This window comes from Podarcis pityusensis (genome assembly GCF_964106645.2).
Source record: "Podarcis pityusensis genome assembly, chromosome: 2".
Lineage (NCBI taxonomy): Eukaryota > Metazoa > Chordata > Lepidosauria > Squamata > Lacertidae > Podarcis > Podarcis pityusensis.
This window is the reverse complement of record NC_138029.1, coordinates 3,089,142-3,112,100: the sequence shown is the minus strand read 5'-3', so window position 1 is coordinate 3,112,100 and position 22,959 is coordinate 3,089,142. Positions and strand designations below refer to the sequence as shown.

Sequence of the window (22,959 nt, the reverse complement as noted above, 5' to 3'; positions counted from 1 at the left end):
TTTTAATTACTGTTCTTCTGTAACAAAATTTCCCAAAGGGTAGTTTTTAGCAATAATGTCTCCTGGTATCTTAGAGCCTCAGAACTATTAGGGTGTTAAGTTTTTGTGTATCACAGCCCCACATCCTTCAAGATACATAGAATTGTATAGTGGGACTGGTTATTGAGGGTCGTCTGGTCCAACCCTCTGCGATGCAAGAATAAACTAGATCATACATGAAGTGCAATCCTAAATTGGGAGGCAAATAAAGGTATATCTGACATTTTGTTTTGCAACCTATGACAGGCATTCTCTCTAAGGTCACAATGGGGAGCTACTGAAGGAGTGGATACTAAATTATGAATAAGGTTTGGAAGTTTTAAATTAAAGGGTATTTATTATAGAAGCCCTGATTTGGATGTAGCCTGTAGGTTTTGCTAATGATATGTCTGTATTAAAAGCAAGGATGCAGCAGAACTTTCAAGTTAATCTTCATTGTTCCTATACGTCACCCCTAGTGATGGCATGTAAGGGGGGGGGGAACACTTTTATTGGCATTTACTACAACTTTATCCTGCTTTTCTGAGGCTTATAACAGTCCAGTAAGGTAGATTTGGTTTAGGTGGCAAACTACTACTGAAAGGAAAACCTTGCCAAGGTAGTCCAGTGAGTTTCAAGTTTGATCAGGGATCTGAATAGGCAACTCCTGGTACCATAACTCATATTTTATTACACTACACTTTGCTCTCCAAAGTCCATTATATATTTGTTTGTGTGGTTTTTTTGTGTGTGTGTGTAGAGAGAGAGAGATGAAATACTTAAGCATACCAAGTAGGAATCGGGACCAGAATTTTTTTAAAAAAATATTGGGCTTATCCCCTCCATCCATGTTCCAAAACACGGTTGGATTTAATCTCATTGCAATCAAAGCAGAGACAGTTTTCAACACAAATCGCATATGCACCAGTTTCCACTGAAAATATGGTCTTCTCCACGCTTCCTTCAAGAAAACACACTTTTCTTCCTCAGTAGGTGACAGCACGGCTTACACTAAGGTGTCTTTGGCGTCTCCGTAGTTTATTAATTGTATGCAAGTGTTAAAATAATTTATCACAAATGCACATGGGCGCAGGCTGCTCTCATTCCTAAACTTCATTTACAGCGTCAAAGAAAGAGGACCGACTTTTTCATCGAAGGTATTATCAGTCGTTTTTATCTTGCAACAGTTTCACAATTTGCCCTATGCTAACAAAGTAGCGCAAATAAGCAGGGGAGGGACGAACGAGTTCCGTTGGGCAGTTTTGTATCCATTTTTTGCTTGTTTGTCTGCTCTCTCCTGCCTCCTTTGGGCAACCTGAGAGCGTTCGCTTCTACGCAGACTCAAGAGCAAACGAACGGCGCCAAATTATTCAGCTTGAAGCGGCGATTTGCGATTGGGCATTTTGAAAATCTCCCGCTGCTCATTTGAGGAGCAGCGCCCTATAGCGAGAGAGGCGTAGTTAGGTAGCACCGCCCTCCCTGGAGCTGCCAGTTTTCATTCTGGTCCGCATAGAGAGTATATACTTCAGCCGAGTGCTTGTCTCTGCTGAATAAGCCGGTTCCTTCTTTGTTCGTGTATCTGCTGGGAAGATGTCGGGTCGAGGTAAAGGGGGGAAGGGGCTTGGGAAAGGGGGCGCCAAGCGCCACCGCAAGGTGCTGCGCGATAACATCCAGGGCATCACGAAGCCTGCGATTCGCCGCTTGGCTCGCCGTGGAGGAGTCAAGCGCATCTCTGGGCTGATCTACGAGGAGACCCGGGGCGTGCTGAAGGTTTTCCTGGAGAATGTCATCCGCGATGCCGTGACTTACACGGAGCACGCCAAGAGGAAGACCGTGACTGCCATGGATGTGGTCTATGCCTTGAAGCGCCAGGGCCGCACTCTGTACGGTTTCGGCGGCTAAATATTCCTGCAGCGAGCAACAAAATATCCAAAGGCCCTTTTAAGGGCCACCTACACATTCATAAAAAGCTGAATTTTCCACATAAGAGTAACGTTAACAAGGTAGGGATGGGAGCTTGTGAAAAGGCGGTAGTTTGATTTGCAACTGGTCCGACGTGTTTGTACGTAAATCAAGAAAGTCGAGATGTGCGGTGGCATTTTACAGTTCTGATCACTTTTTTTAAATACTCCGATACAACGCCTTGAATCATTTTTTTGTCTCCCGCTTCTGACCGTTTTTTGAGTTTAAAAAGCACCCTATTGGTTCTTCAGTGCAATTTCTAGGGGAGGCAGCCTTTGCTCACGGCCCTGGGCTAACCTCGAAGGGGCTTTTGGCGCAGAACTCTGCTCCTCCCTTCGCTGTCCCCCACTAGAGAGGAAGGCTCCACACTGGCTTAGTAGCCGCAGGAGGATTCCGGACGCTTTTCCTTTAGACCTCGGAGAAAAGCGCGGGGGGGGGGGAGGGCGGGCAGACAAAAGCCAGCGAACAAAAGCCTGGTCTCCGGGCTGGAAACCGCTACGCCTCATTCCCAGCAGCCTTTGTGCCCATTGCTTTGTTCGCCTCCTTGTGACCTTGTGCTGTCTGTGGCCAATGAGAACCTGTAGCGTCATGCCGTCGCTTAGAGACGCAAAGCACTCTGGGATAAGTAGTTCCGAGGCGGCCCGCGGGATTCAGATCCGGGCTGCGCCTTCTCCCTCGCTGTGGAAAAAGGGGCGGTGACAGCAGCCCCTGGGGTCCTTTCTCTCAGACATACGATTTTTCTGCCCGCGTTTCTTATTTCGGATTTTCCCCACCGGCTTGTCCAAAGCCAAGGGGGGCACTTGCCCCCCCCCACTCAAAATCAAGAGAAGTCTGAGGTCCTGCGCTCTTGTCGGGCTCTTGGGCGCAGCCAGCTCCGGCATGTGCTGACGGAATGGCTGCCCTGGTTGCCTTTCTTCTTTCTCGACTTGCCTCCTCCAGCTCTGGTCGTTGGCCAGGGGGATAATATTCCGGCTTTGCGGCAGCCCTCGCCACCCCTCTCTGCATTAATCAAGCATTAAAAACTTCCCTAAACAAGTCTGCAATCAGATGTCTTCTAAAAGTCAGATAGTTGTTTATTGCCTTGACGTCTGCTGGGAGGGCGTTCCACAGGGCAGGTGCCACTACCGAGAAGGCCCTCTGCCTGGTTCCCTATAACATCATTTCTAGTAGTGAGTTACCCCATTCAGGACCAGGGAGTCCCACATACCCGCCCGCCCCCTGTCCTCCAAAAACAGTACTTTTGTCTTGTCAGGATTAACGACGCATGGCAATCCCATGCTGAATGCCTAGTTTTTTTTAATTAACTTATTGATTCTTATTCATATATACATAAATACATAGCCATTACAAAGTATCTTTTTGTAATATACTAAAATAAGACAGCTACTGAGTCTGAAAAAGAACAAGGTCAGAAAGAGGAAAAGACAATAAAAGGAGAGACCTAAAAAGAAAAGAGAAAGGGAGAGGAAAGTGAAAGAAAGTAAAAACTACAGAAAGAAAAGAGTGTAAAAGGACTTTCAGGTCTGGGTTCTGCATTCTATCTTCTATAAACCGATAATTTCAGTATTCAAATCCTGATACTATAAGCTCATTTTCTCTTTCAAACAAAAAATCCACAAGGAATTTCCAATCCTTAACAAATGTCAGTTACGATTTTTTTTTGACGTGCTTTCGAACTGCTAGGTTGGCAGGAGCTGGGACTGAGCAATGGGAGCTCACCCCGTCGCAGGGATTCGAACCGCCGACCTTCTGATTGGCAAGTCCTAGGCTCTGTGGTTTGACCCACAGCGCCACCCGCGTTCCTCGGGTGTAAGCATAATGGAACTTAATTGGACTAACTTCTGAGTAAACATGCATAGGATTGTTCTGTGCAAAAGAATAAAAACATTCTGAAGAAAAAGGTTGTATGTTTTAATGTTGGGCCAGGAGTCAGCATTGCCAGGCACCTGAGGAGGTTCACTGCCATCTACACTGTCTGGAGCTGTGACTGGATGCCACCATTTTGTGTAGCCTTGTGTGTGTATGCCTCCGCCATGTGTAGAAGGCCACCGAGGTTCCTCCTTTGCCAGAGGAGGAAGAGGAGCCCTTCAGAACCCCTATCCCCCAGACAACAAAGAGGAGCAAGAATAGCATCCACTGGAGGCAGAGAGCTTTGGCAGCTTCTCACCAGTGATGGCAATGAAGAGAACAGGGACTTCTATGGACAGGGGAGGAACAGCAACCAGGTAGCTGCAGAGCCCTCTCTGTCTGGACTCACTGCTGCACTGGCAGTGGTGAGGAGGGAGCTGCTCTCTGGTGGCCCAGAGCAAGGGAGCTACAGCACTGACTTCTGGTGTTCTCCCCTTTGCTGCCCCACAACAAGTGTCTCTATGCATGGGTGAGTGCACAAGGGGGCCACCATGCAGAACACAATCTTTAGGTCTCTTGCCCACAGCCCCAAAACCTGGAGCCATCCCTAAAATGATGCCCATATGTGGTGCAGTTGGTGTGCCTTAGCATTCCTTCCATGGGGGGGGGGGGGTAGAGGAAGGGGAAGTGCCACTTTGAAGCACCTTCTATCAGTGCTTTGAAAACATATATTTAAAATAACACACTAAAGAAAATATGGTGCCCAATTACTTGAAGGTGCCCTTTTAATTGACCAAATGTTTTATGTAAACTGGTTAATCAAAGTGATTGATCAAATGTGCAATCTTACTCTAAGTAACTATTCTGCATGGGTATAAGTGTCTATGCTACTGAAATATGTCTCCTGCACATTATCTATACAAAAGCTTGGAATGGCAAACTGCCCATTTGGCCTTAATGGGCAGTGTCACTAGTTGCATGGCACATGCGCTGCTCATTGTATCCTCCTTGACAAACCATTCGTCTCCAGGAAAACAGTCTCATTCACAGGCTGACTTTCCCAGGCCCATCTCAAGACCACCATTCATGATTTTCCTTTTGGCATAATAATGATTTTCCTTATAGGTCACATGGCAAGCTTCTACCCTGCTTGGTGAGGATGAAGTTCACCAACCACTACTCAGCACTGGCACTCCTTTTGGGAGATTAGAATTGGCAAGCAATTATCTGTGGATACAAATGCCATATAAATTCTTACTGATAATCATATTAACTGGCTAAGGAGGGTGGTAGGGTGGGGCAGGTGGCCAGGCTTGTGGAACATAATGAAAGAGCCCTGCTGGATCAGGTGCATATAGTTCAGCTCCTGGTTCTCAAATTGGCAAAGCAGATGCCTAGGAAAAACCCACAAGCTGGACTTGAGGGCAACAGCATCTTCTCTCCACTGATGCTCCCCAGCAGCTTCTCACTCAGGTGGTAGTGCCATCATGGCTGAAAGCTTCTCACTCAGGTGGTAGTGCCATCATGGCTGAAAGCCACTGGTAGCCTTACCCTACATGAATTTGTTTAAACCCTCTTTGAAAGCTATCTAAGCTAGTAGCCATCATTACATCTTCTGGCAGCAAATCCCATAGCTATAAATATGTACTGTGTGAAGAAGTGCTTATTTTGGTCTGTCCTGAATGCTCTACTATTCAGCTTTATGGGAACAAGAACCCTGTATGAGTAGGGCCTTAAGACTTTATATGAGTTTTTTGCCAGGTCCCATGGGGCTGCTTTCCCCCACCAGACTTGCACAGTTCTGTCGAGGTTATTTAGAGTCTGAGAAGGTTCACTGAAATATACCAATATCCTTTCAATTTCCCCTCACACTTCTGCCTAGTTTTTGTCCTGGATTTATTTCAAACTTCACTGGAGGCAACATTCCACCCTGTGTTTGTCGCATGCAGCATGGTTGCATTTTGCTGCAGTTTACCTTCTGCCGCAAACTGTGCTATTGGTCTTGCTGTCTGCTGTGGTGAAATTATGCGACTCACATAATTTATGAACTTAATTACATAAAGTATGTTGCTGCTACATTATTCTACCCTGTTCATTTCAATGCAAATAGAGGGAAATGTAATCAATTATGTATCATTTGCGGACTGAAAGCAATAACAACAGCAAATCCTGATGGCATTCGCTGGGTTGATTTCTGTTCAAACATGGGACAAGTAAACAAACATTGGCAAGTCCTGGTCCTTTTTCTGTCGGAAAGCTCTGACATCCCTACTCACACCCCGAAGGACCTGTTGTCTTTAATTCCTCTCCAGCACACATTCCTTATCTGTAAATTCACCAGAACCTGGTAGCTTTAAAACATGGGAGTAGACTGATCTGTTGCAGGATGTCTCTGGTCATCCGACATAGCCTTAGCAGGGCAGTGGGAAGAGGAGAGGCTCTGCTGCCATCAGGGCCTCACCCACCCTGATCTCAAGCAGGTGTGACCCGGCGCCGGAAACAGCTGCATGTGATGCATTTGAGGAAGCTCATGCTGAGGTGGAAGATGCCTGTGAAGCGAAAAAGCAGGTTGTAGTAGGTGCCAACGGACAGATCCCCTGAGGTGTCCGCATACTTCAGGGCCACCAGTGGTGTGTATAGGGTGTTCGTCTGTGTCCGGAAAGGAGGACGCTCCTTGGCGATGACGTTCACAACAGCCTGAAGGAAGGCAAGGTGGAAAGAGGTTGGTATTTTGATACAGCTCCTTCACATCCCCATCCTAACAACTGCTGCTTTCACGTGTTTGGTCTTCCTTGATTTTGAAGCAGTGATTCTCACAGTTTGTGCAGGAGAGGCTGGTGCTAGACAGCAATGGGCAACTGTTGTTATTTTTTCATGGACTTTTGGGGAGGTGCCTTTCCATTACATAAAAGGAAGAGGAATCCTGGCATATTGAGTCCAGCATTTTGCTCTTGTGGTGGCTAGCTCACAAGCAGTGCATGAGCACTATAACACCCCCCCCCCATGATCCCTAGCAGTTGGTAGTCAGAAGGATACTGCCTTTGACACCTCATTGTTCCACAGTGAGGCAAGAGCATCAACAGGAGCACTGTCCGTGTCAGCCAGAAAATCCCCCAGGCCATGCAAGAATCCAGCAGGTTCCATCAGTCTCAGGGTGGACCATCTTAGTGGTTCCATCACCCTTGCACAGGGGAGCAGGCAGCCCAAACCTTACCAGCCCAAATTGTGTGGCCACGGCAACTGATTCAAAGCATGCAGCTCCCCACCCTGCCCCAGCCATCAAGGTCTGCTCTGTGGCAAAGATGAGGTTGAGGGAGTGGCTGATATACTGACGCAGCCTCAGGGTTGTCATGGAGGCCATGATGTCCCAAGCTGACCTGTTTGATTGCAACTCTCTCCCACAAGAAGTTAAACAGGCACCGTCCCTACTGAGTTTCATATGCTTGGTCAAACCCAGTTTATTTCTGGATGCCTTTGCACCCTGAATGCGTCTTGGATGATTTAAAAAACAAAACTTATTAAAAATATATTTTAAATTATGAGGTTTAAATTTCTGGAAGCTTAATTCATGTTTTAAATCCTGTATGTTCTGTATTTTATCGTAGTATGTCACTTTGAGACTTACATGGTGAAAAGTGAGAAATAAAGTTTAAAAGAAGCAAATAGTAGCCTGAGCTGGATCAAGGCATTTTGCTGTCTGAGGTGAAGAAGAAGATGATGCTTCTCCCAATTCCATGTACAGAAGTCAGGTGGACTGGTGGTTGAATCTCAACTTCAACACTAGTAGCAGGACAACATCCTCCACTGCATCTGACGGGAACAGGGGAACTGAGTGGGACAGGGAAGGCCATGTGTGGCCTGCACAGCTCTGCCCTCCCAACACCTTGCCATCACTCCCCACCATTCAGCATTTGCCACCTGAGGCAGCTGCCTCACTCTGTCAAATGGTAGAGCTGGCCCTGGGTCTGAGTATGCATTACAGGACAGAGCAGGTATCACGACTGAGCCAGCCCAGCCAGCTTTCAGTGGAGGAAGTAGGCAGGAAGAGAGAGGGTTAACTATCAGAAGAGAGGAGCCTAGCTGAGCACCAACTTCCCCACCCTCAGGAATGCAGGTTGCCAAGGGAACTAGGATATCCCCAGGTCTCTCAAGGGGAGGGAAAAGGAGAGGAAGAGAAGATTGACAGTCTGTCTTTTCAGGAAGAAGTTGGAGGGGATCCAATGAGCCCACAGAGGGAGTCCCACTGGGGGAGGGTGTGTAATAGGAGGCGGAAGCAGAAACTTCAGGGTCAGAAATCCCATTTAAGTTGGAGGAAGGAGAGGGACTCAGCACAAGAGTCATCGCAATTCATGATGGCGGCAGCTGGGTTAATGCCGTCTGGCGTTATCTGTGTACTTGGTCAATAAATCACCATTTCTACTTAACTACGCTCCCTGTGCTGGATTCCTGACAGCAGGCTAGAGAAGAAGAAGAAGAAGAAGAAGAAGAAGAAGAAGAAGAAGAAGAGGAGGAGGAGTTTGGATTTGATATCCCGCCTTTCACTCCCTTTAAGGAGTTTCAAAGTGGCTAACATTCTCCTTTCCCTTCCTCCCCCACAACAAACACTCTGTGAGGTGAATGGGGCTGAGAGACTTCAAAGAAGTGTGACTGGCCCAAGGTCACCCAGCAGCTGCATGTGGAGGAGCGGAGACTCAAACCCGGTTCCCCAGATTACGAGACTACCGCTCTTAACCACTACACCACACTGGCTCTCGGGACCAATGGATGCCAGTGTGGAACAATGGAAGAGGCCAGTTCCTGCTTTGTCTTATGCAAACAACTCAGTCCGGTGAGGTGAAATCTGTCAGGGAGGCTGTAGAAGAACTACTGGCTTTAAAGCTTTCCTACGTCACTCATGAGGGTGACCCCTACCTTAGCCACATACTCAGGGGTCTGGCCCATGGTGGTGAATATCTCATGGGAGGCCGGAAGATAGACCTCCTTGAAGTACCGCACGGTGGCAGCATCGGCTCCTGGGAACTCAGAACGGGCCACTTCCTCCATCAGTTTCATCTCAAATTCTGTGTTGACTGGACCGGGCTCTACCATGGAGATGCTGTGTAGAAGAGGGATTGAAAGAGAGCAAGAGAGAGAAAATGAGGCAGCATTTGGGCTTGGGATCTTCCCATCAGATGCCTAAAGTTGGAAGGAAATGGCCAGGGCCCCTGTGCCCTTCCCTGCTTAATTGCCCCAGGGAAATTTCCTTGAATTAATTTTCATTTTAGATATATAAAGGCCTCCATGAATGGGACTTAGCTCTGCCATTGAGATCAACATGAGATCCATTATTTATATATACAGTGGTACCTTGGTTTTCAAACATAATCCATTCCGGAAGTCCGTTCCAAAACCAAAGTGTTCCAAAACCAAGGCGTACTTTCCCATAGAAAGTAATGCAAAATGGACGAATCCATTCCAGACTTTTAAAAACAACCCCTAAAACAGCAATTTAACATGAATTTTACTATCTATGTAAGGACTCTATATGGGCTCTTGGATACCCCATAAGGGAAAAGGGCAATTTTTGTTTACAGCATAACGAGACCATTGATCCGTAAAACGAAAGCAATAAACAATGTACTGCAGTCACACAATCAATCAGTAGCTGAACTGGGTTCCACACAGTCACACACAAAAAGACCCACACAAACAAAAGTGCAAAATAGCAAAAACAGACAGACCTCAGCGTAAGACTCAACAGGGTGCTGGACTAGATGGGCCATTGGCCTGATCCAGGGGGTGTCATCTTTGTTTTAAACTGTGATTTAATATGGTGTGTGAACTGCGACCATCTCTGTTTCTATCTGAGTGTACCTTCCCCTGATGTTTCGGGGAAGGACGTTGCTTGTGCAAATCCCTTCCAGTTTCACTAAATTGGGTAGAAGAATTTAAGCTCTTTGAGATCTGCCCCCATGTCGCTCACTCAACTCACAAAATGTTGAATTTGAGGAGTTGCACAGCTAGGCTTTCACAGAAACCTTCCATGGCAAACTTGGAGGCAGCATACACATCATTGAAGGGGACACCTGGTTGGAAAGCAGAAGGGATTTGAGGTGAGCATATCGTCATAGCACACTGCTCCACAGGTTGCTACATTATTGATAAAACAGAAATGGTAAGGCCAGAGCCAGCTATACAAATTTTGCCCTAGCCTTCAACTTGACCAGCCCACCTCCTTGCTCGCCCCACGAAGAGGAAGATGAGCAGCTGTGGTGGAGATGGCTGGCAGTGGTGGTGGAGGGACTGGGGACTATGGGGAGAAACTCTTTCTCACTGTTATGGTTTGTCATCCTCTTGCAGCCACTGCAGCTTCTTGCCTTCCTCTTCCTGGGGATTGCAAGGAGGAAGACTTTTCTTTTCCAATAAGTGGACCCTGGCTGGAATGTATGGATTCACTAGGTGTGTGCACAGCCATGACACACCTCTCTCCTTGCTGTTTGGCACCCCTTCCACCTGTCACCTGAGGCATGTGCTCCTCCTGTCCCCCACCTCTTCCTGCATTCAATCCAGGCCTAAGTAACACAGAGGAACAGCTTAACTGGGACGGTACTTAGGGGCTTGAGGAATATTAATGGTTGTGACACTTGGATGTGTTGCACCAAGGAATAAATACAAACTAACAATCAAAGCAGGATTGCATATTATATTGGAAAATGTGTGTATGTACCCTAGAATCCACATCTGCCAGAACAAAGCAATTTCCAGAACTGAAGATTAGAGCTTTGTGACATGCTTAAAAAAAAAAAAAAGGCAGATCCTTAATGCTGAAAGTTTGTCACAGATAGGCATAGATCCAGGAAAATGAGACCCAACATTTCATCTGAGAAAAAGTTAAGATTTCTTTTCTAAATTTTTGAGGTAGAACTTGGTGTTCCAAAACTCATTCCAACTCATTCCTATCTCAAATGAAAGATCCTGCATGCTCCCTATCACTTGTGGGAGTTTCACTACTGCTGACAGAGAACTGATCTGTGGGTCCATGAGGTCTCTTTGGCTACAGAGGTACAGAGCTAAGCCAAGGCTTTGAGGTTGTATCAGTTTGGATATCTTTGCTCTGCTTCCTCCTGCCCTCCCTATTCCGTTCATACCTTGCAATCCCATGACACTGCTGATCACTACAATGTGTCCTCTCTGTCTTTGCTTCATTTCAGGGAGAACTGCTTTGATCATGCGGATGGCACCAAAGAAGTTGGTCTCAAAGATGCGCTTCATGTCATCGATAGAAATGGACTCTACAGGCCCAACGAGCCCCACACCGGCATTGTTCACTAGGGAACATAAATTATGATATTAAGAAATATCTGTGTTCCAATAATCTCCTGCCAGCATAGCTTCCCATCCTGCCAGAGCCTTGTCTGGACAGGAATGGAAGTCCCCACTTTATTTCCACCCCTGGTTTCATCATGCCTCTCCATATTCTCCTCCTAACAGGAGCTCTTCCCCTGCCCCCCTGCAGTGCTCAATCAATGGCTGTCATTTCTTCCTGCGGACTAGCCCAACATTACGTCCTCCAGCTGTTTTGGACTACAACTTCCACGAGTCCCTGCCAGCATGGCCAGCAGTCAGAGATAATGACAATATGGGGGGGCACCAGGTTGGGGAAGGGATGTTAGAGATAGATGTGTGAGTGCTCTGCCTCTGTTGTGGACACTTTGTTAGGCCTGAGGACAAGGGATAGAGCCTGGGACAATTAGTATCCCAAGCATGTACTTGGTATACAAAATGGCCTCTCCCCATGGGAAACATTGTGGTTGCTAGGCAACCACAGCATCTCATCATCACAGCTGTACCTAGCAACCCCAAATACAATGCACCCCACTCTTCTTAGACATGACAAAAGGGACTAGGCCATGACGGATGACAGAGGGCCCATTTTGGACAGAGAGAGAGTGTGTGAATTTGCTGCTGATATATCACAGCCCGGTAGGAGCCTCTCAGACTTCCTTTGCAGCTTTTCTACCTGTAGTGTAGCAGAGGGGGATGTCATTGAGGGCAATGACACCATTTGCCACAGCACCAGGATAATAGATAGACCCTTCTTATTCTGGCAGTGGAATGCAGTGATAACAGGGCTCTCAGGTTTTACCATTGTTTGTGACAGATTCGCACAAAGGAAGTCCTACACTGTGGCTGTCAGCCTATTTTAGTACATTCTCATAAACTAGGTGCCACATTATGCCATGTGCTGTGTGTGTGTGTGTGTGTGTGTGCGCGCGCATGCCTGCCTGTTTATCTAATAAATAAAACAGCTCCCTGGATTTTGACACTCCTTGGAAGCAAGGCTATGGGCACCATTATCTACTCATTGTTTTACCTCACTTGAAAGTAGTTTCTGTGCTTGTGAAACATACACATTTAAGGATCTGAGAAAGGTCCTGAGCACATTGAACTGAAAACACAAACCAACATGTAAAAATGGGAAACAGAAACAAAAATAATAAGCTATTTTAGTAGGATAGTGGATTGAGCACCCTGATCTACAAACTAGATCAACTGCAGTTAATTTACGCGTTTATTGCTTAGTTGGAATGTGTCCCTGAGCTGTGATAGTATAGTTTGCTCCCTGGGTGAAGGATGGAGCTGTGTGTGCATGTGGCTTTGGTTTCCATGTGTCTTGAATGCAGCCTAAGGTACAAAGATAAGGATCATGTTCCTTGCTCTGCCCATTTTTTGCCTCCAGCTCCACCCACCACATTCATACGCCCCTCAGAAGGTTCTCTCCAAGGGAATGTGGCCCCCAGGCTGATGAAGCTCCCACAGCCCCTGCTCTAGAGTGACCAAGAGGGAGAACCAATGACGGGGAGGGGGGCATGCGCAGAAAGGAGCAGGCTGGATTCTCAGCGGTTGGTGGGAGGGGGGGCACCAAGGGCAGGGAACATATTTAGCCTCCTCCCCGCAGCATGCCCCTTTGCTTTCTTCTTTGTAAGTGTGTGGCAGACAATCTCCCCCTTGAGGATGAAAGCTGCAGAGAAGGCAACTCCTGCCTACCATAGGGGCTTCTCCCGTCTTTCTCTTGGGCAGAGAAAATGCCTGCCCTTCAAGAGCCGAATAAAACCTGCTTATGAAACCTGCACGAGTAATTAAGCTTCAGGAGAGAAGATGTGGTGGGGCATGCGCTTAATAGAGTAGAAAGCACCCTCTGCTGAATTTCGCACCTCCCTTTCCTCACCACAGCAGATCGCTGTCGATCGCGGGCTCATTTTCCTTTGCTTTTTGCCTAAGAGCACCCGGCGCCGCTCGCTCTCCCCTGTCTGGATTTTCTCCTGAGCTGTGAGGCAAAATGCTTCCACAGCGCTGTTTTGGTGAGCGACCAAAGTCTCCCCGCCCCCAAAACGGAACCCCCACCTCTAAAAAAAGCTCAACAACTTTGACCTGAACCCCTAAAAAGGGGGGTAGATCACTGCCAGATTTTAATTCTGAAAGTCCCTCAGGAGTTGGCCACCCCTGCCATAGGATAAAGGAGTTCCTCCTGGCTGCACCTTACCCAGAACATCCAGTCGTTTCTCAGGAAGGCTGTTGATGCACTCAGCCACAGACTCATCATTGCAGACATCAAGGCGCTGGATGCTGAGGGTCTTGTTGAGTGTGTCCCCAGCAGCTGCCTCCAGCTTGTCCTTCTTGCGCAGGTCGCGCATGGTGGCAATGACTGGAAGGGAGACAGCACACAGGAGCATAGCCAAATGTTCTGTGGTGCTGAGATGCATTCAGAGTAGATTGGAGGGGCATCATGTCCATGAAAAACTGCCAAAGTGTGCATAGTAATATACATCTAACCCCACAGGTTTAAATTAGTATTTTCAAGTGTGTGTGTGTGTGTGTATCCAAGAGCTTTGCATTCATAGGACAGAGCACTGAAAACCAGCAGCAGGTTTGCTTTTTACTGAGCAATCGTGTGGAAAAAAGCCTGTATGCATTTAATCAGATCCCTACAAGGACTAGAGACTTGAATGCATTTTAATGAAAACTGAACATCTTGAGAAGAGTGGGTCAGGAACCCTGAAGCTTCTCCAGTTCAGAAAGAACTCAGAGAGGGGAAGGGGGGTCTAGTAGCTCATAGACATGCTCCCCCGCCTCCTCAAAGTCAGTTTGCTGTTACATAGCCTGACACCTGCGTGGCCCAGGGAGCCAATTGGCTGGCTTAGAGGTAGGGAATGTGAGCTTTTTTGCTAGGGGTCAGGAGGGCAATTGAGGATTCATGCATTGTAAGCCGCTTTGGGGTCATGATGCTAAATCCCTCTGTCGTTAATCCCCTCTGTGGAGGGAAGGTGGGGGGGGGGGAGAGAGAGGAATACTTTGTTGCCAAGACTACTAGCAACATGTGTGTGCACTTATGTTTTTCTATGCTTATGCTTGGGTTTTATACATGTGGTTTTGTGTGTGCCTCTCTTTGAGAAATAATGATGAGGATAATGAATATCAACCACAAAACACACAGACACACCATGGATGGGGAGTTATGTAACAAGAGCACTTAGCATATATAAAGGGCAGAGAACCCTCCAGAACCATCCAAACCTGGGTCTAAATATGCCGCAGCACACAACTGTATAATACTTAGCATTTAGATAACACATCCAGGGGGTTCAAAATGCATGCATCAACCCAGTTACAGTAATCCTTACATCAAACTTGCAAGGTAGGTTAGTGTTATTACCCACCACCCAAAGTTTGGCAGTTTGGTGGTCAAGGACATACTGGGCATTGCCCTCAGCTAAGACCCCTTTGGGGAGGGGATATAGCCCAGGGACAGAGCAATGCTTTGGATTCAGAAATTCTCCATTTCAGTCCCTGGCATCTCTAGTTTTTGTTTTGTTTTTAAAGGACCAGGTAAACAGATGTGAAGGATGCAAAATGTCTCCCTGTGACTCTGGAATCTGCTGCCAGTAAGAGCAGAGAGAATACTGTGTTAGATGAACAAATAGCCTGACCTGGTGTGAGGCCTGATCCTGTTCCACATTGCAGATGAGGCAAGGGAAGTCAAGGGAGGGTTGTTCATGGGGAAGGAAGCTGCAAGGCTGACACCCTGATTCATAGCTTTGCTTTATGCTGGCAGGTGAGGATTCTTTGTGCTCTCTCTCAGCCTGGCCTCAAATTGCAAAGGGCTAAAGCTTCTTGTTTGGTTTCAAGCAGCATCCTGCATAGCAGAGGCCTACGGTGCTCAATTCAGGTGGATTGGTTTTATTTTTTTTTTAAAAAAAATCAAGTTTCTAGACCCCACAATTGTAGACAAACAGCTTTAAATGTTGTAATCAGGCTATCCAGATGAAGCTTTCTTAATCTACCTTGCCCACCTTCCTCTTTCCTTTTCAAAGGCTCCAATCACCTGCCCCAGCAATCTGTCTCCTACTAATATCCTTTAAAATCCTACTCTTCTCCCTCCTGTATTCCAATAGCTAAGAGAGACTGGGGTGAGGGGAGCTAATATCCTCCACACATGTAATTTAATACAATAGAGCATTTCTTTGTTGTCACAGAATGTAAGGGGGGAAAGGGAATTAGCAAAGAACTCTAGACTCTTTTGGTAATGGTATTTGTGATTGTATTTGCAATTGGAAATGTGAGCGTTTCATAAGGTTTTTCAGTCTGGGGAGCAAGCGCCACAGTGTGTTTATATACATGCAGTGCGATTGCAGGCTGTGTTGACTCACTGTGACCACATGTGATACTTTTCTTGTTGTGCCTGGTGTATGAGGTGACTGTCACCAGTTTAGATGGCCTTAACAAAGGCTTGTTCAAACTCACGGGGAGGCGGGAATAGGTCTGTTAATGTCTATTGCCCATGATATCAAAATGGAACCTACATGTATAGGAGCAGTGGACTTTAGAATATAGATTTGGGGGGATGGACAAGAAGAGGATGATCATTCCTGCCCTGCCCCTTTTACTGAGCTTCCAGAAACACCAGACTGGCTGCTTCTATAAACAGGATGCTGGACTAGATGAATGTTTTAGCCTGATCTAGCAAGTCTGTCCTTGTGACATTTCTGCCAGTGGGACATGTTGTAGATGCACAAATGTGGTGCATGCAGTGTGTGTGTGTGTGTGTGTGTGAGAGAGAGAGAGAGAGAGAGAGAGAGAGAGAAGCCGTGTGGTTTTGGAAAGCTGTGCATACTGGGCAAACAATGTTTGTGTCTTCTGTTGAACACACAAGTGTTTGCGTTGCTGCACATATCTGGTGTTTGTGCACATACAAATGTATGTCAGTCCGTCGTGCCTTACCTAACAGATCACTCTCTACCTAATGCCCTTTGGACTCAGCACCTTCCTGATCTAGTTACTTAACTCTGGACTGTGTGAGCAGCATGAGGCTTCTCATTAGGATTCTGCCTCCCATGGCAAGCAGAGCAAAGTAGGTGGGACTGGAATGGAGAGGGGTGGGGGGCAGAGAAGAGCTGGGCTTTGATAACATTCTTACCCCCATGTCATGTGTAGTTTGTTATGCAAGTGGCCTTTGGACAGTGTCTGGGTCCAGCCAAACTGCTGGGCAAAGAGTAATGGCTTGTTTCTGCTTAGCCTGTGGAAAATAGGGCAGCAGTGGGTTGGGGGAGATTTGGAGGTGGAGGTGGGAAGTGGGCAAAGGAGTTGGTGGCTGGAAGTGTAGCTGCTGGGGGGGAAATCCTGGGAAACAGGCAGAGAATATAGCAAAGTTCCTGCAATACCGAAGGGACGTCCGATTGGGTGGGCAGCACAGGCAGGCACATTCCCTGGGCGTGAAGATGCCAGGCTGGGTGTGACGGCATGCTCTAGCTGCCAGACCATAACAGAGCCCTGAGAATAATGGCTGGCTCAAGGGCGAAAACCAGAGCATGCTGCATTCTTTTAACTCTCTGATTATCACCCTCCCTGGTTCCACAGTCCCTTCCTGCAAGTTGCAGGGCTGAACAGCGCACAGCTTTGTGGGCGCCCCATTTCCTCCATGTGGGTTTGCTCCTCTGCAAGAGGTCCCACACCAGAGTTTCAGAATTCCAAAAAGAGCACACAATCCTCCCCCGAGCAAGTTCCACGCCAACCCCCTTAGCGGATGCCCCAGTCTCACCGTGAAATCGCTTGCTTGGGTCCTGTGCCAGTTGCACAGCCATGCGCAGCCCGATGCCCGAGGAGCAGCCGGTGATAAGCACAGTGCGCGGAGCCGCCTTGGCCATGGCTGAGCTGCAGTGAGTGGTGCCCGAAGGGATCAGGGTTGAGAGAATGACAGAGCTCCTCCAGCATGTGACCCAGGGATCAGCTGGAGGCTTGAGCTGGTGACAGGGCTGGGCTGGGCGGGGGAAGCTCTGAGCTCCTTCAGGGCAGATGGCCACCCCTCAAAAACCTGTGACTGCGTTTCCCAGCTGCATCAGCTGCGCCTATGGAGTTTTCACCAACAAGCCCAGCATTTTGCCCTGTTATGTACTCTGGTGGGTACTGACAAACACAGCCAGGCCTGGTGGATGAATAGCTGTCAGATCTTAGGCACCTTAGGAAAACATAAAAACTAGAAACTCTATATGTGCAGGCAGGCATGTTAGTGCACACCCAACATGAATGTGTATTTATAATAGGGTAGTTAAACAATAATCAGAATGAAGACTGATACGGTTAACGTGCGGCTAAAAGAGTGCTCTATTAGCCAGGAAGTCCCGAGTTTAGTTGGGCAAGCAATGATCTCTCACTCTTTTGCCCTCCAACTGAAATATGGAGGGTAATAATTCAGATTTGCCTTACGGAGTCGTTGATGAGATAATATGTGTAAAGCCTTTAGAACACTCAGAAGACAACAGTTATGATTTACACATACAGTTGTTTTTAAAGAGATGCCTTTCTTCAGTTTCCTTCAGTTTTCCAGTCCATGCTACAAATGACATGGGGGATTTCAGTAACATATTACCAATTTTAAAGCAAAACCAGGGGAATGGTATTAATTAAACCAGGTGAATTAATGCAGAAAACAAGGGTGTGACAATAGGTAATGCAAGTCTGGGAGAATCGGGATCCAAGTGAGGGACAGGAATGTGAAGCGATGCTTTATGTCACATGCTTGTATAATATAGGGGTCTAGATCCATTTCTTCCCCTTCTATTTGCCAGGAGGTCATGGCCACTGGTCCCATCACCTCCTGGCAAATAGAAGGGGAAGAAATGGAGGCAGTGAGAGATTTTACTTTCTTGGGCTCCATGATCACTGTAGGTGGTGAAAGCAGTCACAAAATTAAAAGACGCCTGCTTCTTGGGAGAAAAGCAATGACAAACCTAGACAGCATCTTAAAAAGCAGAGATATCACCTTGCCAACAAAGATCCGTATACATAAAGCTATGGTTTTCCCAGTAGTGATGTATGGAAGTGAGAGCTGGACCATAAAGAAGGCTGATCGCCGAAGAATTGATGCTTTTGAATTATGGTGCTGGAGGAGACTCTTGAGAGTCCCATGGACTGCAAGAAGATCAAACCTCTCCATTCTTAAGGAAATCAGCCCTGAGTGCTCACTGGAAGGACAGATCGTGAAGCTGAGGCTCCAATACTTTGGCCACCTCATGAGAAGAGAAGACTCTCTGGAAAAGACCCTGATGTTGGGAAAGATGGAGGGCACAAGGAGAAGGGGACGACAGAGGACGAGATGGTGGGACAGTGTTCTCGAAGCTACGAACAGGAGTTTGACCAAACTGCGGGAGGCAGTGGAAGACAGGAATGCCTGGCGTGCTCTGGTCCATGGGGTCACAAAGAGTCTAAACAACAAGAGACTAAACAACAAGATCCTTTGGGCCTGACGTTTGCAGTTTTGTGTTTCTGCAGTTCTGTGTTTCTGATCTCTGTCACTAGATGGCGATATACTCTAACAATGGCTCAGGCTTTGGCTGATGATCAAGATGTTGCTTCACCCCTCTAGGCTGTGCTGGGACCAGACAGGCCCCGCTGAATCAATTAGGGAATTGAAAGGATGTGGTTTTAAAAAATAAAATAGAAAATTCCCTAACAGTTTAAATCTGCCCTTTATTTCAAAATGCTGAATTATTGTGAATTATAAATGCATAGCTTCTGTACACCATTGAATCTGGTCCATGGGGGTCACGAAGAGTCGGACACGACTAAACAAATAAACAACTAACTATATATTTATATATTTGATTAACAATACAAATACTGGGTTTTTTTAAGGGGGAACTTTCTAATTACTTTTACTGCATCTGCAGTATTTGATATGTCTGACCTACGGTAATTAGATTTACCTTACTGTGCAATCTTGCATATATACTCAGAAGCCATTCCATGGAGTTCAGTGAGATTTGCTTCTCTGTAAATGAGTACAGGATTGCTGCAGTCCCCATGTGCCATTGCAGTTTGTTCCATCCACTCCAGGCTGACAAAGAAAGCCCGAAAGAAATAATGAGAACCCGGACTCTGCTGCTTCATAGGAAGGATTACCTACCTGACAGAAAACAACAGTGAATCTTGTGGCATCTTAAAAGATGAATAAATAAATTAATTATGGCACAAGCTGTTTGAAAAACCAGTCTAGTTTACCAGGGCATGATTTAAAATACAACATGAAAAACTGTTTACAACCAATTACAATCACAAAAATAGGATGTGCCCTAAAATGCATATCTCACGTACCAAAGGGCAGGTTAAAGATATGCTCATGCTGTGGTAAACTGGTTAATTTCTAAGGTGTCACAGGACCTTTTGCTGCCACTGCCACCTCTACTTTAACCCGCTCCCAGCCTGTAGTGTGATGCCCACTCCGAGCCCCCCATCACCCCCATTCCTTTCCTTTCCCCTCTCTTTCTCTTCTTCCTTCTCTTTCTTTAAATGAACTTAAGACTGCTTTAAAGTTAATAGCAATCATCAGTGTTGGGATACAGATCTCCAAGTGGCTTCTCACATGGTTTGCACTTCAGCTAGTCATGTGGGATGGTGTCCAATCACCAGGGCTGTAAGATCTAATTGCCAGTCTGGCTGGCATTTTTATGCAGCAGGGCTAGTGAGTTTGGTTTACTGAATTTATGTGTTGTTTCCCGAAACAGACACTCCAGAGCAATTTGCAAGAAAAAAAACACAGTGGTACAAGAGAAGATTCATAAACATAATAAAAACAAAATCAATGTGAAAGCATCTAGCATTGGTGCTGCTCGGACTCCCAGGAATTCAGAAATGTCTTTGCCTGGTGCCAAAAGGATGACAAAGTCCCTGGGAGTGTGTTCTGTAGGTGGGTGGTGCTATCTTCCTTTGGCCTTGGTCAACCAAATGAAGGGAAGTGACAGAGGCCCAGGCACAATTTGACTGTATCTCATTAAAGAAGTACGGTAGGTCCTAGCTGTGTGCCGAGGGCTTGATGTTTTCAGGGCCATTATCTACCTTCTGTTGGTTGCAGAATGAAAGTGTGCTCATTTCTCATGCAAAATCCACTTGTAAGATTTGTTCTGTTGAGAAAACGCCACATCTTAATAATCAGACTGCCAACTTTCATTATCATGGGTGGTGTAGTCTTCCACTATGTAAAATGGGATTGCAAATGAAGATATTTTGGGGTTTGGGGCAGAAAATTCATATGGCATCAATCTCCCACTAATCAGCATAGTATACAATCCCATGGGAAATTCTTCCCATTGCTTTTGTATCCCTTCCATTCATTTTTGCGGGGAAACATCATCATCATCATCATCATCATCATTATAATTTATATGCTGCCCTACCCCAGGAGGTCTCATCCTACCCCAGACTGTGTCCAGTCTGCATAGCCTGCTGCACAAAATCCACTGTCTGAGCTGCCCCCTCATCTTTCCACATTAGGATTGCCTCTCCACGTTTTCCCCAACTCTTTCACCAGACAATGGGTGTACCTGTTTTCCATTGATGACCTTCCTCCCATCCTACAGAGATCCCACATATTTTTGAGAAGGGACTTGACTATAAGTTTACAGTGAGGGGAGAGGATGAGAGGGCAAGTGGATCTGCCCTATCTCTAGGGTTTGTTGTGGCTGTTCCTTTGCACACCCCCTTCCTTCTCACCCCCCCCACAAGTCCTTGGGGGTGGGAGAATGAGACTGAGTCATCCTGTTGCCTCATGGTATGAATCACTGGCTCAGCTCCGAAATTGTTGACCCAGATTGTTAAGTTCCCAGCAAATATTTACAGCTGTATCTGGAGTAACATCCCTCAGCCCCCAGGCTGGAACCAGCCCAGTCTTCCTGCTGGCCCTGCCTTTATGGCTGCCTCTGCATGCAAGAGCTTAGTGGGGCCTCTGTCTGGGAAGGAAAGCAGCTTTGTCAAGCTTGTGTGTCCATGTTTCATCACAGGACTGAAAGCAGCGAACAGTCAGCTGTGATGTATTGATCAGGATAGGCAGCACAAATTAATAAAATAAAGGAGCATGTGCCATTTTTTTGCCCAGGCAGAGAAAGGGGAGGGAGCATGTGCCAGCTTACTGCAGGTGCCACCTCACTCCCAGTACGCCCACTGCTGCTGGGGTGGGAAAACATGACATGTAATGACAAGAGGGCACAGGGTAAACTGGACTAAAGACTAAGAGAGCATGGTGGGGAACTTGACACAGCATTTCTATTTTCCATGGCAGATACCATCTTGGCTGTGAATCCTGGAAGACCCGCCTTGCAGGCCTTTCCCCTCAGCTACAGAAGACCATCTTGGCTGTCTCTTAGTGCAGGCCCAGGTAACTGAGCCTCAGCTTCCACAGCTGCTGCCTGACATGAACTACCATTGGCAGGATTGGCAACAACAGCAGCAGAGACCACCTGGGCTGTCTTTGGAGCTGGAGGAGGAGGAAGAGAGGACAGAGGGTGAAGAAAGAGCTGTGAGTGCTTTCCCCATCCTTTGAACCCCCTTGAAAACACCACAAACTGCTGTACCTAGACATGTGTGTGGATAACGCAGCTGAATGGGGCACAGCTGTGGGCAGCCTGAGGAAGGACCACCCACCTTGGGCCTGCCCATAAAAATCTAGAGTGAGAGACTTGGGTGATGTCCACTGTGTCCAGGAACTCTTCTCATTGTCTGCTTTCTGTGGGTGAGCTGAGTTGGTTTGGTCCCTGGGTGGGAACCCAGAGGCTGAGGGGAGGGTGTGTTAGAAGGAAAATGAATTGTTATTGATTTATATAAATTAGTAACTTTGTATTAATGTAACATTTTTATATGTAACAATGTACTTTTGTAATATTTTGCTTAAGTTGTCTGTTGTTGCTTCTGTTTTCTGTACACGCCTTAGATATATATTTAATATATCACTGTAAGTGGTATAAAAATTAAATAATAAATAAACATTTAGTGACTCCTGCAGGGCTGCTCACATTGCTGGATTCTGAAAATGCACTCAGGAAATCAGAGCAGAAGTAACTGGGATTGGTTGCAACCCTCCATCTAGGACACATGCTCTCCCTCGCTGGTCGGAAGAGAGGTGATTTGTGATTGGGCCTGTTTGGCGACAGGGACATTGGACAGGACAGCCCTTTGGCTTCAAGGGACACTATGTTCCTCTGACCCTGTGCCTTGAAGAGTAGCCTGACCGGTAGATATTAAGCAAACCTGACCTGAAACTGGAATAATTGGAGGGAAAAGCTTTCTGTACAAAATTTCTATTTTAGGAGACTGCTGCTTAAAAACACAGGAGCAGGGTCGGTCTGTGGTGGGAATCCTACTGGGGTCTTCTAATCTCATAATCTTATTCCCACGGGGGGGGGGGGCTGTTTTATTGGCCGTTGGTGACGCATTCACCCTGTGGCAAATGCAGCAGTGATGCGATGCCTTGTGCACTCACGTCCTGATTGCGGGTTTCTCTAAAGCCACCAGAACACCATGCTGCACTGAATGTTGGTCTGATCCAGCAGGACTCTTCATCTGCCCTGACGCTGCTGGGACTAAGCCCAATGCAAGACTGATTGTGTGGGATTATGTGTCATGTTTGTTTGCCTTAAAGGAATATGAGCAGAGCTGAAGATATATGAGCAGGGCTGAGCTGCAACTGCCCCGAGCTACTGCAGCTGAAATGATATGACATGAAATCACTTGATAACATATTCATCAACACAGCGATATTAGGAGTTGTGTGTGATGGATAGAAGGAGCCAAGAAGCATTGTGAGTTGTTGATTGAGAGGTGGGGTAG

The 22,959-nt window shown here is 46.8% G+C and overlaps 2 protein-coding genes and 2 long non-coding RNA genes across 4 annotated transcripts; 2 read left to right on the top strand and 2 right to left on the bottom strand.

Annotated features, from left to right (window-relative positions):
• The first annotated feature begins 839 nt into the window (after positions 1 to 839).
• On the top strand, positions 840 to 2,438 carry LOC308472328 (histone H4). The gene has a single exon (XM_080997066.1). The coding sequence runs from the start codon at positions 1,609 to 1,611 to the stop codon at positions 1,918 to 1,920; it is 312 nt and encodes a 103-aa protein (XP_080853192.1). The 5' UTR covers positions 840 to 1,608; the 3' UTR covers positions 1,921 to 2,438.
• Positions 2,439 to 6,001: 3,563 nt separating this feature from the next.
• RDH8 (retinol dehydrogenase 8) lies at positions 6,002 to 17,047 on the bottom strand. Its single transcript, XM_080990494.1, has 6 exons — positions 16,904 to 17,047; positions 13,352 to 13,513; positions 10,956 to 11,135; positions 9,800 to 9,893; positions 8,740 to 8,923; positions 6,002 to 6,525 (listed from the first exon to the last, which is right to left on the bottom strand). The coding sequence occupies exons 1-6, from the start codon at positions 17,007 to 17,009 to the stop codon at positions 6,301 to 6,303; spliced, it is 951 nt and encodes a 316-aa protein (XP_080846620.1). The 5' UTR covers positions 17,010 to 17,047; the 3' UTR covers positions 6,002 to 6,300.
• Positions 11,518 to 22,118, top strand: LOC308468633. Its single transcript, XR_013981748.1, has 2 exons — positions 11,518 to 11,790; positions 21,416 to 22,118. It is a non-coding gene; the product is annotated as an uncharacterized lncRNA (long non-coding RNA).
• LOC308468708 lies at positions 18,995 to 20,760 on the bottom strand. Its single transcript, XR_013981827.1, has 3 exons — positions 20,682 to 20,760; positions 20,197 to 20,261; positions 18,995 to 19,198 (listed from the first exon to the last, which is right to left on the bottom strand). It is a non-coding gene; the product is annotated as an uncharacterized lncRNA (long non-coding RNA).
• Positions 22,119 to 22,959: the final 841 nt, after the last annotated feature.

Bases quoted from the DNA above. Each gene is read 5' to 3' on its own strand.
- LOC308472328 (XM_080997066.1), top strand. From the start codon at position 1,609: ATGTCGGGTCGAGGTAAAGGGGGGAAGGGGCTTGGGAAAGGGGGCGCC.
- RDH8 (XM_080990494.1), bottom strand. From the start codon at position 17,009: ATGGCCAAGGCGGCTCCGCGCACTGTGCTTATCACCGGCTGCTCCTCG. The intron at 13,514-16,903 runs GTGAGACTGGGG...TCTCCCTTCCAG, and splicing joins CCCAAGCAAGCGATTTCACG to TCATTGCCACCATGCGCGAC. The intron at 11,136-13,351 runs GTAAGGTGCAGC...TATGTTCCCTAG, and splicing joins GAAACGACTGGATGTTCTGG to TGAACAATGCCGGTGTGGGG.